Genomic DNA, 14,295 nt, shown 5'->3' with positions numbered 1-14,295 from the left:
TTTAATAGAGACTGACACACAAAATGCAAGCATCCGAAAGCATTATAGTATTACACATCTCACAGCAAAAGGCTTTTTTTTTCCCCCGAGTAAAGGCACTGCAATCTGAGTCACAAAAAAACAGTAATTCAGATTTTGCAGAACATAAGCTGCCTGTCTAGTGCTGAGGCTTTGCTGTTCTTACGCTATTTCACCCCCTTTTCTAAAAAGCAAGTCTGGAGATGCACATGTCTGACTGCAGAGGGGGAAAACAAGAGGCAGCTACCGAACACTAGACCTTGTCCTTCACTGCAGTCCCTCAGCTCCATCTCACTTGCTATACCGCATCCTCTGTCTCGGTGTCATGACTTTGCACTGACTTTCTGAGGCTCAGCCATAACTTAGCTGCTGGTACACATCACCCTCCTGACTTACACTGCAGCCCCATGGGAGGGACTGAAAGAGCCCTGGAGTTGTCATGGTTACCTGACGGGCAGAGTCCTGTCTCCTTTCCTGCGGTCCATCTCCCTCTGGGGCACGGGGTACCAGCGGAAATTCAGCTTCCAGTTGAACCCCCCATACGTCATGTCCGATCCTGCCATATACTCGAAGGTGTCGTCGCTGATGACGTCGATTATGGGGCACACCACTGTCTTCCTGCAACATGGCCACACAGACGCACAACGTCACTTGACTTCATCTGTCACAGAGACAAACACCCCTTGACACTGCACTGCCACACATTCGCCGCCTCATAACTACCCTTTTTTCTTCTGGCTGAATTTGAAGTAAAACACTTTGACAGATGACATTGCAAACACAGAGACAACATTTCTGTATAAGAGAGGCGATAAACCAAAAAAGCCTGAAAACAGGCAGATGCTGGCAGTTAAATTAAATGTTGTAAATTTTAGCTTTACAAGCTTGAGAATGTTTAAAAGTAACTTTTGCCTGCAAGACTGTTTTTTCACTTGCAAAATATAAAACAACACACTGTACTACATTAGGACATAACTCATTTTTGCTCCCTTACAGTAACATCAAATAATACAGACATCATAATAACAGACAATAAAACCTAGGATAACTCTGAAATTAGTGCTGTGTGCCTAAATACACTTTCCTTACATAACCTTTTTAGTTTAAGCCTTCTCATCAAGGCTTGCCTTAGCCTAGGCAGCTCACAGTTCTGTGTTATTTTCACCTAGAGTACACATACAGCACCAGAGGCAGCAGTGACACTCTGTACTTCAGCGGGTGTGCTGATGAATGCACACACTGTACTCCAAATGTTCCTACATGCTTCAGAGACATATCAAGCCTGCAGTCATTCTGGACCAAGCTGGGGCAGTGCAGGAGTATTTTTCTAGAAATGCATCTACTGTAAAAAGATGAGCTGTATTATGACCTGTGTTTTGGTATATACATATGTGAGAAATATAAGGTGCAGAATAACTGAAAGCATGTAGAAATACAGAGTCTAACCTTTTTCCTTATTGGTAAAAGGGAAAATTATATTCTGTATACTATGTCTAACAAAAACAGTATATACAGGGTGCTGAAAAAGCCACAGTATCTCATCTTCAGGAATGTTGCACCCTCTATTTAAATAACCTTCATACTGTACAGACAGATGCTGAAAGAAACCAACAGAGAGGGTCATACAGAAAAGACTAAAAACAAAGTAAAGGAAAACAGCATAAACTTTTTTACATTGTTAAAAGAGAAATAAGGTTAAATGTTGCTACATGAAATAGTGATGATTCTTTGGTAAAGAACGTCATGAGAGGCTTTTTGGACCACCTAGCCCATTTTGTAGTCAGCAATTAATAAATCTAAGGCCTAAATCCAGTCTTTAAAGGAGACAGTGTATTGGCTTCAACAACATGGCTGGGCTGTTTGTTCCTCATTCCCAACACACTTTAGGTAAAGAAGTGCTACTTTTTCTTGGTTTTAAATGCACGTCCCCAAAGTTTCCAGTGGTGTTCTCTGGTTCATGTTTAACTGCCCTTTCTGAAGAAACCTGCTAGGCTGACTTTGTAAACTTCAGTGAACTATCAGTTTCCCTCATAGTGCTCTCTGTTCAAGACTCAGGGGTCTGGTTCCTACAGCCTGTCAGTGCAGAACATTCCCTTAAAACCCCTGAAGAGTTACTCTAGTTACTCTTCTCTGGAAAAAGAGCAGAACTTCCAGAGCAGCTACTGTATATCTTTTCTATAACATGGTGACCAAAATTGTATGATTTTGCGGGCGCTCAAGCAACATCAACGGCAGTACAGGCAGGAACCTCATCTCCCATAATGTGCATTGTGCCAATTTAATCATGCAAGCTTGTGGAGGAATAGAAAGTTCACCTATAATGACTGCAATCTAAACAGAATGATACCTTATTGCTCTACTATGTGCAAATCACACATCCGAGATACAGAATGAATATGAGGGACCCACCAGAGCGCAGCGGGTACACAGGGTGACTCAGGTCAGTGCCACAGCACTTGATCACCTCTTTTCCATCTCTCACAACAAGTAAAAACTGATAAGGCTGCAAGTTAAGATGGAAAAAAAAAATGTTTGCTGGACAGCAAAGTAAAAACCACCGGTTGATAAAATGCTTTTTACTACTACTACTTCTTCCTGAGGTATAATAATTTATATTAAGGAACAAAAGACAGCAGGGACTTTTGTACGAACTATTTTCTTTACTGATGGTTAATTTGAAGATGGGAAGGAGTTTCGACGTGGTTGTTTATGCACAATATCAACAGATATCCCTGATCAGGCAGAGAGTCCCAGGCGGTAGAGACTGAAGGAGAAACGATCTGAGTGTCTGAAACAGTAGAATCCCTGAAGGTGCACTACAAAATGAAGCAGGAAATGGACACCAAGGAATTAGTTTTATAGAAGAAAAATGAACAGGAAAGAGGAAAACTACTTTCTATTCTGGTTCTCTGTGTTTTAAGGCCTGATGATGCAGAGGGGAATTGGGTTTTTGTGTCACACCATAATGGAAGCCCTTTGAATGAATTTTTCTTTTTCAATTCAGACTTTAAGGTCCATGTTTCCCCAGAGATGTCCAGCTTCAGCCAAACTGCTGTAATAAGTGAAACTGCAAGTGTGTCACAAGACAAAATGCCAGACCTACTGATTAAAATATGAGTAGCTCTGGGCAGAGGAAATCGTCTTAATTGTTCTTTTTAATTAATGTCATAAATCAAATTTCCCTGCAGGAAATGCATTCATATACTTCTAAGAGGCCTAAGACACATTCTACACACACTCGTTCAAGCAAAAGCTAGAAGAATTTAATAGCCTAACATTTAAATGGCGAAAAAAGCACCCAAAGATTTTATTTGGTCACAGTGCATTTTATGCACAAATTTAACAATGTGACTTTAAAGTTCATATCTTACTACTTAAAGGAAGAGGCCTTTGATCGGGAAGTTTGTCTTCTGAGAGTCTGAGCTAGGTCCTGAGTATTAAGTATGAGAGATATCATTACAGAAGTGCTTTATACAAGTACGTCATAAAACGGGCTTTCATTTCACAGAAAAAACTAAATGGGGAACATAATACAAAAAAAAACAAAAAATGCAGGAACACAGTTCACAGTTGGGTAATTGGTTAGCTGTATTTCACAGAAGTGCATGACCAAAATACAAAACACTTCCTAAGGAAAGTTAGAAGGGATTTTATACCAAGTATAATATGTGTAATTTTTTATTCTGTGGAAAGCAATATACAACCGGTTGGTATTGAAAACAAAGAATCAATTTTTTCACCGCACCACTTAATTTACCACTGGTTTTTGAAAGCAGGCTTGTGTTAGAAATGGCTCACTCCTGTCAAAAATCATATTTTTATGGCACATTGTGGAATACGAATGTCTTTAAGAACTCTCTGGCAGGGTTGAGCAATCGCAGGCAAGCTGACTACTTTCATTATTATTTGGAAAAACTGGTTTCAGTCAATTACTTTACTGTGTATACCAGGCCCCTTGGCAACTGATCACTCCCATACTTAAAAAAAACAGGGCAGTTATTTTGTAATTAATTACATCCTCTTATCCAGGGATATTTTGTCACCCAAGATAAAGAACGCTGCATTTATCCCCCACTGAACATGTAGAGAACTTAGCCCATACAGTAGAATGCAGCAGACCCAGTATCTGAGACTCGTCCCCCTTTGGGGTGATTGATGTCCCAGCACTGCCAGACGCTGAGCTGAGAAACACACAGCCACTCTCTCACCGGCGGAGGGGGCTGACACTTAAGTAATTAAATGCCCACCCTCTACTCTTCTCTCCCAGCCTTTCTCTAATGGCAGCTCATTGGACTTTAATTCAATTTTTTTCCCCACAGAATTCATTACCACTCTGACTGCAAACCTTGGCACTTATTATTTAAAAAAAAAACAGATACAGTACCTGAAATATTTGTATTAAATATTTTGTCTAAAATGCAAATAAATACCTTCAATTGTGACTTCATCTAATGTAGCCGAATTTTAATGGATGGTTATAAGGGTGAAACTTCATATGGTGGACAAATGAACTGCTTATTAATCCAAAGCATGACAGAAACATAATCTAAAGAATGTAATCAGACCACTTTAATTAATTGGCCAGGTTACGGTTTTCACTGTTTTGTGGTCGTGGGTGGAAATGAGGGCGGCACAGGGGTGTTTCGGTAAGCATTGCTGCCTCGCAGTGCTGGGGCCTGGGGTGCTACCCGTGTTAAGTTCTCCCTGTGTTTGTGTGGGTTTCCTCCTGCTGCTCCGGTTTCCTTCCACAATCCAAAAACGTACTGGTTAGTAAATGGGGTTCTGGCAAAACCTGTCCTGGTGTGAGTGTGCGTGGGGTGGTCCGGTGGCTCTTTGGCTAAGGTTCTTCACCTGTGGCTGGAAGGTTGCCGGTTCCCGTGGCCGGCAGAGGAATTCTGCTCTGTTGGGCCCTTGAGCAAGGCCCTTAACCCCATCTGCTCCAGGGGCGCCGTATAAATGGCTGACCCTGCGCTCTGACCTGAAGCTTCTCTCCCTGTCTGTGTGTCTCATGGAGAGCAAGATGGGGTATGCGAAAAGACAAATTCTTAATACAAGAAATTGTATATGGTCAATAAAGTGATCTTATGTTTGTGTCTGTGTGCCCTATGATGGACCAGCATCCTGTTCAGGGGTGTAACCTGCTTTGTGCCCATTACTTGCTGGGATAGGCTCTGGCTCCCCTACAATACTGAATCGGAAGAAACTGTTAGAAGATGGATGGAAATGAGCTCAATAACACTTGTGAAATGGGGCCTCTCAAGAAGCTCATCTGGTAACAGGGCTCATGCGAATGCGCGTTCAAGCCTAGGAGATGTCACTAGCCAACTGTGACAGGGATAACCCAAGAGGGTAGAGGGGAGTTGGTTGGTCAGGGCTCTCTCGGCTCATCTTCCAATCAGCACTTAAACCTCCAGCACGGGGCTGTGGTGCCTGGGACAAGCCAAAAGACGAGCTACTCAAAGGTGGGTGTGTCAGAGAAGTCTGTCTGCAACTCCTTATTCTCCCATGTTCAGTTGAAGGGTTTGTAGGGGAAGGCTGACACGTGGAAAATTTGTCAAAAATAACTGGAGATTCTAATTTTGTAAAACAATAACAGTTCTGGAATAAAAGGCTTTGAGCACCTGATCTGTACTTAGAATTCTTCCACTCAGTAACTGAGGTCAGAGTTTTAATGTTGCCGCCTGTACACAGTGCATTGTTATACAGGTAGTAATGTGACTGTGTGGGGATGGAACTGGGATTTTGTGCCAGTGTAGGCAGCTGAGGGTCTATAAGCAGGGCTACAAACATGTCCATGCATCACTCAACTACCTGACAGTGCACTTAAAATCACAATCTGTCGAAGAAGACCAAACATGACAGTGAGCTCTTCAGGCTCCAGAACGGCTACAACCTTAAACACACTTAAATACACAGTAATAATAATAATAATAATTATAATAATTGCTTACACTTATATAGCGCTTTTCTGGACATTCCACTCAAAGCGCTTTACAGGTAATGAGGACTCCCCTCCACCACCACCAATGTGCAGCATCCACCTGGATGATGCGACGGCAGCCATAGTGCGCCAGAACGCTCACCACACATCAGCTATCAGTGGGGAGGAGAGCAGAGTGATGTAGCCAATTCATAGAGGGGGATTATTAGGAGGCCATGATTGGTAAGGGCCAATGGGAAATTTGGCCAGGACGCCGGGGTTACACCCCTACTCTTTTCGAGAAACGCCCTGGGATTTTTCATGACCACAGAGAGTCAGGACCTCGGTTTTATGTCTCATCCGAAGGACGGCGCCTGCTTACAATATACAGTAGTGTCCCTGTCACTATACTTGGGCATTAGGACCCACATGGACTGCAGGGTGAGCGCCCCTGCTGGCCCCACAAACACCTCTTCCAGCAGCAACCTTAGTTTTTCCCAGGAGGTCTCCCATCCAGCTACTGACCAGGCTCACACTTGCTGAGCTTCAGTGGGTTGCCAGTTGTGAGTTGCAGGGTGATATGGCTGCTGGAGTATTGTCTGTCTCCATAATCAGACTGCTGTGCAGAGCCACTGAGCTCAGCAACTAACTAGGCTTTTTGAGGAAAAAGGAAATAAGGTGAGGTAGATACAGTAAATGTTCTGAAGCCTTTGCCGGATTGTTACACCGGTGCTATTGAGCTGTGATTGTCCAGCCCAGAGTCAATCTAACAGGAAGACACGAGGCTCCACAATACAGGTGATTGACACATTCATATAAATAACTTCAGTTATGGCAGTCTATTCATTGTATGGATGTGTAAGCTGCAGCTGTTATAATGGAGAGATAGTGTTGATTCTGAATTCATTGTATTGCTTTCTCTCCATTCAGAGGCAACTTGTAATTCCTCTATGGTTAAGGCAAAGCCCCACATTATATATTTTTAAATTGAACACAAAAATGTATTGATTAGTTAGGAGTAACTCAAATAATTCTGATTTAAAAAAAGATAGGGTCATGCTGATTTTTTACACTTACCTGTATATGCTTTATTTTTAGGTTTTCCAAAAAGAAAAAACTGTATCAATAATCTAAGCTTATTAAAGGTTAGAAAATAAAAACTGCTACACTTGAAACTGTTGACTAATGTAAGCTTAATGTACGTTTTACATCATACAGTACAACTGAAATAACAATAATGATTCTGTATTACAAGCAGAGTGAGTCAAAAAGGATAACAGTGGGAAGCTTCAGGCTCAGAGAAAATGCTATTTTTTCCAGTTATTACTTGAGAGAACATGCTTGTTCCATACTCTGTTTGTGCAAACAAACAACAGCAAAGAAATTAAACCTCATGGCTTTTTGACCGGCTATTTATTTTCTTTCTCCAGCATGTCTCTTTGAGTGAGCGGATTTCTGTGACTTATTTTCAACACTTGGCCTCCCAGACTAGAGCTCTTCCAACATAACCACCTGATTCATTAGCATGACAAGCATTTAGCTCGAGCTGCATAAATAACACATCTCTTTAGGCACATTATTACATTTATGCTGTGGTCCAGGGGTCCTAGATTTATATTCCTCCTAGGAAAAAAAAGTAGCTTTATAAGCAGCACTCAGGAACCCCAAATCTCCTCTTCATCAAGTGTGCAACTGGGGTCAGAACACTGCATTCTCCAGCACCATACAGTTGAGTTAGTGCAGTGCCACTCTGTCTGAGCACACAAAGGGCATGGATAAGGCTGCTTTCTAGTATGGATTTACTGCCCCATCTACATTAACCAGCTCTTTCGAAGGAGGAGAGTGCAATCACACTCAGCCTTAGGATGAGACCTTGAAACAAAAAATACAGAGACCTACCCTGGAGGTTCAATTAAGATACCTCCCTTCTACAGCTGCATCTTCATAACCTAGCCTCAGTCCCTCCAGCTCTAAACTGAACTTTCTAAACAGAAACAAAACAGGCTTTCCACTATTTACTCACATGACAATCAGCTAAACTTATGGAAAGAATACGACTTTTCTGTGACCTTAGAAGGTGGAGATTAACCCATGAGCACTTAAAATAGGGGAATATTTCAGAGAGGACATTCGTGTCATATTAATTTGTGTTTTAATTTTGCAAAAAGGTTTTCAATAATGAATAGAGCTGTTGTATATTGCACTTCTGTAAATGTGAGAAGAAAGTCACACAGAAGCCAGTTTCGACAGCCCTAGCAATACAATCCTAGAAGAAATACAGTGTGAACTTCATGTAAAATTTATGTGCAATTTCCATGAAAGTACAATCAATTTTACTCAATAACTCTTTGATGAGAGACCCACTTATTCTCCACCTTATTACATTAAGGTCACAAAAAGAAGACAATTTCAAAGTGCCTTCTGTTAGAACTACAGTAGTTGGCTTAGCTTAATCCACTGATAGTGGCATGATCCTAGAAATTGTTTAAGGTTATTTGAGATTATTTAGGAAAAAACAAAATGACATGTCCATATGCAGATACCATGCAGCTTTAGGACTGTATGGGATTTCACAAGGTGGGATTTAATTTAAATGAATCCTGTTTTTTCTGACCTGAAAATTACACAATGATAGCAGAACACCTACAGTACACATAATCAGCATTTTTTAATTCATGAACTTGCTTTGTTCATCACAACTGTCCATCCTGAGTTCTGTTTCACATACAAAAAAAAACTGATTTTCCATGTAGTACAGTCTATAGACACCGGATTAAGTTTGACCAATAAATACCTGAATAAAGTTAATATATATTCTATGACATTGCATTTATAATGATTATGAGAATAGTTATTTGTAATCAATTGCAGGCCCTTGATTGAACTAACATCCTCAAATGTTAAGTCTCAATGTAATTCGAAAACTAGATCTGTTTACAGTAAGTATAGAAAAACAACATTCTTTATCAACTAAATCACTGAGAATTTCAGAACTGCACTGGATGAATGTTCACAAGACCCAGCTGCTTCTGAAGACTGGGGTTGGGAAGACTGTGTGCTAAAGGAGTCTGAAATGATCAGTCCACTAACAAAACACGTATTAAAAAAACTTTAAAGAACAAACAAAAATAATAAGCATTCTAACCACAGAAACCAGTGGTTCTCAATCCTAGTCCTAGAATACCCCTGTCTCTGCTGATTTTTGTTCCAGCTGGGCCTTTAATCACCAGTTGTAACTGCTACCAGTAACTGATCTGCTTGCGTTCTGCTTTTCTATGCACTCAGGGCTTGGTTTAAAAATACATTAAGTTACATTAATGGACAACTTCAGCATGCAGACATGTACCCTTTATGCAGGCTTTTCTCAACTTAGTAATTAAGACTGCTCCCTTTTTTCTGACTAAACAGCTCTTAACAGGTAATCATTTGATATCATCTGATGATGAACACGCACAGGTTGGAACGACACTATATGGTCCTTGATATAAAATATTCTCATACTGACTCGTGAAGTACAGTAGACACCGTTTTTTCTACACTTTGTTTTGGCTTTGATACACTTAAAAGGATAGGTCATATTTCACATTCCAAGACCTTCTGGTTAGTGTGAGCCCAAGAGTATAAGAAAATCAAAATGCCACCCTGGTTAAGTTATTGCTGACATGTCAGTACAGAGGACGGCAGGTTGTGGTTTACTAGCTATAAGCCTAACAGCTATTGAGTGGTTTTTGTTTTTGTTAGAATGACTAATGGTGGGGAGCCGAACAAGGTCGCCCGAGCAGTCCCTCTCAGATATGATAAGCAAACACGGAAACTGGAGAGCACGGCTTTCCGAATACAGTATTGGAACAGGATATCATAGCAGGATACAAGACACTTTGGCGGACTGTGGTGTTGACACTGAAGAGGAATTCCCTGGTGCGTCTTCACATCCGCAGCCCAGAGTGCGGCCATGTGCGCTTCACGGCTTTGCGGCCAAAGTAGCCTTTCACTTTCCAGTCCTCCACAAAGGAAAAATACAAGAATTCAAATGGCGTCAACTGCTCTCTCTGATAAATAGGAAGGTTGACACCTCTAAGTTTCAAATACAATAACGCTAATGCAAAAATAAGGTTAAAAATAGAACTACAAGTAAATTCGTACATAAAACTTCACCTTTCCCACTCTGAGGACAGCTCTCAGAACGGAGACAACTACCAGCGTAAGGTTATTACCTTCAATTTCAGATTAATTTGCGGTAAACAGCCAGTTAGTCGATTCCCTTTGTCATTGAGCAACCAGGTCAGGAGAAATCTACCCCGTTCGAAACCTAGTCTGATGGCATTAAAAACAAGGGATGGCAGGTCAACCCACCCACCCTCAGAAAAAACAAATATAACTGCAAACGGTGATCACTGGTCGCCAAGCTGATACTGTATATCCCTTTTCATGGGCAAGGATGTTTTTAGACACATATGGCTTCCTATGTGACTTCCAAAACAACCATGACATGTGCACTTTGTAAGCAGTTAAAAAGATTTTGACTCTGAAGTTGAAAAAGAAGATCTAAAGTAGGTCAAAGGGAAGACCACAATGTCCCTTTGTGTTCTGCAGTAACCATGAACCTACAGTATCTGCACTCATTATGGAGTTGAAAGTTAATTTTTCATTTGATCAGAAGTTGGGGGCAGTATTTAAGGCTGATAAAATCATGTGACCAGTCAGCTGTATTTATTTGTGAACTATAATTCCAATAACCTACTACTTATCTGTGTTATTTAACGAGCGTAAAACAATCGAATATAATTTTACTGCATTACATGTAAAGAAGAACTTTAATGGGCATGAGGCAACCTGTTAAGTAGGAACTTGTTTGGATCAAAAAGGAACACGTCCTTAGTCTATGTCTATTGTCTACCAGGTTTTAATCCAGTCAGATACAGGTAAGTGCATTCAGAATGTTAAGGAAGATGAACACCATTTGAATGTTAAGGAACGAGTAAAAGTTAATTCCCCACTGAGAAGCAGGAAGAAGAAACAGCTGTTGAGCCATCTGCAGGTAAGAGGGAGAGAGAGAAAGAGATATAAAAGCACAGGAGATCAAAAGACGGAGCAGGTGAAAATGGGTACGGAAAGGGACCAAAAATGAAGAGGCAGCAATCAACATCCTGTTCCAGCAGTGTTTTCTGAAAGCTGTGTTCTCCAGTGTCCGTGTTTTCTTAGAGATGTTCAGTAGCCAGTCAGAGCTATAGCCATTTTTTTAAAAAGTTAAGCTCAAATGTTTTTCTTCTCATCCTGGCACAGAACATCAACCCCCAACGTCTTGCCATTGAGTGATCCTTCTCCTGTCGATGTCGAAGTCCACCACATCTTCATTTTCGGCTTCTTTGACCTTTATGCTGTGTATTTTAATTAGTACTGTTCATTGTAAGAAATCCACACGTGTGCTACTGTATATATTGACACTATCGGTAACAGATGCGTTAACACAAAAGAGTTATCATGAGACGCGTTGGAGCTCGTTAGCGGTTAGTGGCATGGCAGCCAACTGAAGGCTCCTACAGGTACGTGAGCCGCAGTTTGTGCCGCGCACTCAGCTGGGATTCAAACGCCACCTGCGGCAAAATGTCACGAGGCAAAAAAAAAGAAAACATCACATCAGCTGTGTGAAGTGGCTTCCCGAGACTCCCCAAAATATTACATGCATAAAGTCCTGGAGAATACTTACTGTAAAAAACAAGGAAATTCTGAAAAACCTCTCAATTTAAATAGAAGTGCTTAAATCCCAGTTATATTTTTGCCACATATGGAATAAAATCTAGATTTCAAATAAAGAATTGAAAGACATTTTAATTTGGCTAATATTTAATATTTCTTTTTGCTATGAATGGCTAGGCAGCTTTATATAAGTGTCACTTGCAGACAGGTGTCCCAGATGGCGATAAATCATTTTGTAGACACCTTTACCCAAGACGACTCAAAGGATCACATAGCGATTCAAATGACATAAAAATGATGCTGTACAAAACCACAGATTCAAAATTCAGAAATTAAACAGTAATTTACAATAAAATGCATACAGAATGGAAGGCAAACAATATTCAGACTGCAAAAATACAATAAGATCTAACAAAGACATTGGACGTGCAGATCTGACAATGTAATGAACCCAATACTGGTCACCCATCTCGATGAACCTACCTTGTCTTCAAAACTTTGCAACATAGAAACCAAATTAAACCCTCACACAATGTTGGGCTTTTTTTTATATCCAGAAACAGAGCTGTACTCTACCTGTCCAGTTTGATGCGGGCGAGCAGGGGCTCCAGCCAGCCCACAGTGCACTCACAGTGGGCGTCCAGGAAGGTGATGACCTGCCCAGTGGAGATGGAGGCCCCCTTGAGCCGGGCTCTGATGAGGCCTGACCGCTGGTCCATCCGCACCACGCGCACCGGCACCTCCAGCTTCCGCACGTACTGCTCCAGCGGCCTCTTCAGGAAATCTGATGGACAGGCAGGTCAAGAAAAGACAGTGGCTAACAGGGCAGGGCCATTCGCACTTCCACCCTTCCCTTGCACAAAGCTCCCCTGGAGATGTGCTGCAGCAACACAGCTTTGCTTCATCAGTGAGACACGCCATGGCCTACATGCCAGGCTGCTCTACAGAGAGCAGATCAGACATGGACTCTGATGCTCCGCTGTTTAATGGAAGGACTGCTAGACTTCTTAAAAAGTCCAGCCAAAGAGCCCAATAGAGTTGCCTCATCTTATTTGCTACATAAGGAGAGAAATTCAATATTTCTTTGTATTTTATCACTTGGCTGTCCAAATGCCAGAGCTGATATTCCAATTTGGCCACCTAAGCAGTGTCTGAATCATTGCACAGAACAATACAGTATGTTCATATAACAATAACCACATACAGTGTGTTGCACGACCCACCTATGAGCACAGAACATTGTGAAAACACCAGTGTTGCCCATTGTCAGAGGCTAACATGAGTCTCGTATGCTTCTACCATAAGAAGCAAGATTTGCGCTGTTATTGAGCATTAGACCAGAAACAACTATCATTGGCCTTACTTGGTCCCTGCAAGACAAGGGATACTGGGGTGCCAAGTTATGAAACAAGGACTGCCAGTGCAGCTGCTGTAAACACGACAAATTAGATATCAGAAAATTGGTCAGCTTAGGAGAGTCAAAAAGCAACACAGTCAAAATAACACGTACCCTCATAAAATCATTAGGACATGACTGGAAAAACTTAAAAGCCTCACCGGTGTGCACAGCCTGAAAGGCTTTTTATTTTAGGAAAGAAATCAGAGAAGAAACAAGGCAAACAAGGCTGTCGGAGACCCACGTCTGCAGACGAGAGAGCTTGAATGTGATTTTACAGAGAATAATCTCTTTATGTCCAGAGAACAAGAAGAGAGTTATTAATACTAAACAACAGAAGTCTAGAATAATGCCTACAAGCTCTTTTTTTAACTTGATCCTAAGTGAACTTGGGAATCCCCCGATATTTCTGTAAGACATCAAGAATAAAAATCTTGTGCAATCGTACTAATGGGAGAAAAAAGTATTTTGTGTTTAGCTTCTGATTGCAAGCTACAGATAAACCTATAAAAAACATTCCGACATTGCAGGCTGGGACTTCCAGAAGTCAGTGTTATCTGAGCTGCAGCCTCCACACCTTTCTAAGAACAGAGGAACAATTCCTCTCAGTCTAACGCTCTTCATTAAGAAAACAAATCAGCCCGGACCAGAGGGATTTTCATTCTTTCTTTCTCTTTCATCATTTGGCTATCCAAACGTCGGGGACGATATGCATTTCTGCCACCTCAGCAGCGTCTGAACCACGGCGCGGAAACGAGGAGCACTTTGTCGGCCAAGTGCCCTTTTCGCCGAATCTGCAAACAAAGCTTGATGTCTTTAAGAAGAGAGATAAACTGCAAGGACCTCAAAAAAAACCCCAACAAAACAGGAAAATAAGCAGGGAGTGGCTGTCGGTCTGTTGGAACGGCCCAGCTGTGAGGTGTGAGAATGGCGTTGATGTTACACATGAGTCTAAGAGCCCCTATATCTCTGGCCTCTGCCTGGCCGCCCGACTGCTTCGATGCTGCATTGAGTGAAATAGCAGGGGGACTGCAGTCTACTGGGTTGGCTGGATAGAAGACCAAAAAAAACACAACTGAAACAGCTGACACTGATGAGAAGCATGGTGTGGTAACGGACACACGCCTTTTACAACGCTGTTCCTCTAAGTGGATGGCAAATACATTTTCTGATAGCTGGCAGTTGCTTCATTCCATCAGCTTCTGCAGGGAACCACCACAGTCAGAGGCCGGCTCAGCGCAGCTCATCCAGGAAAGATGACTCA

At 41.6% G+C, this 14,295-nt stretch overlaps 1 protein-coding gene across 2 annotated transcripts in view; it reads right to left on the bottom strand.

Annotated features, from left to right (window-relative positions):
* The window catches only part of galnt1 (UDP-N-acetyl-alpha-D-galactosamine:polypeptide N-acetylgalactosaminyltransferase 1), a 204,873-nt gene that overhangs the window by 37,945 nt on the left and 152,633 nt on the right, over nt 1–14,295 (bottom strand). For both annotated transcript variants that reach the window (XM_088601436.1, XM_088601435.1), the window contains 2 exons: nt 12,212–12,419; nt 466–636 (listed from right to left, as the gene is read on the bottom strand). In XM_088601436.1, the coding sequence (XP_088457562.1) occupies nt 466–636; nt 12,212–12,419 (379 nt within the window). The remainder of the gene's footprint in view (nt 1–465; nt 637–12,211; nt 12,420–14,295) is intronic.

The sequence above is a fragment of the Lepisosteus platostomus genome, chromosome 12 (genome assembly GCF_059453375.1).
Source record: "Lepisosteus platostomus isolate fLepPlt1 chromosome 12, fLepPlt1.hap1, whole genome shotgun sequence".
In the NCBI taxonomy this organism is placed as follows: domain Eukaryota; kingdom Metazoa; phylum Chordata; class Actinopteri; order Semionotiformes; family Lepisosteidae; genus Lepisosteus; species Lepisosteus platostomus.
This window is presented reverse-complemented; position numbering and strand designations above follow the sequence as displayed.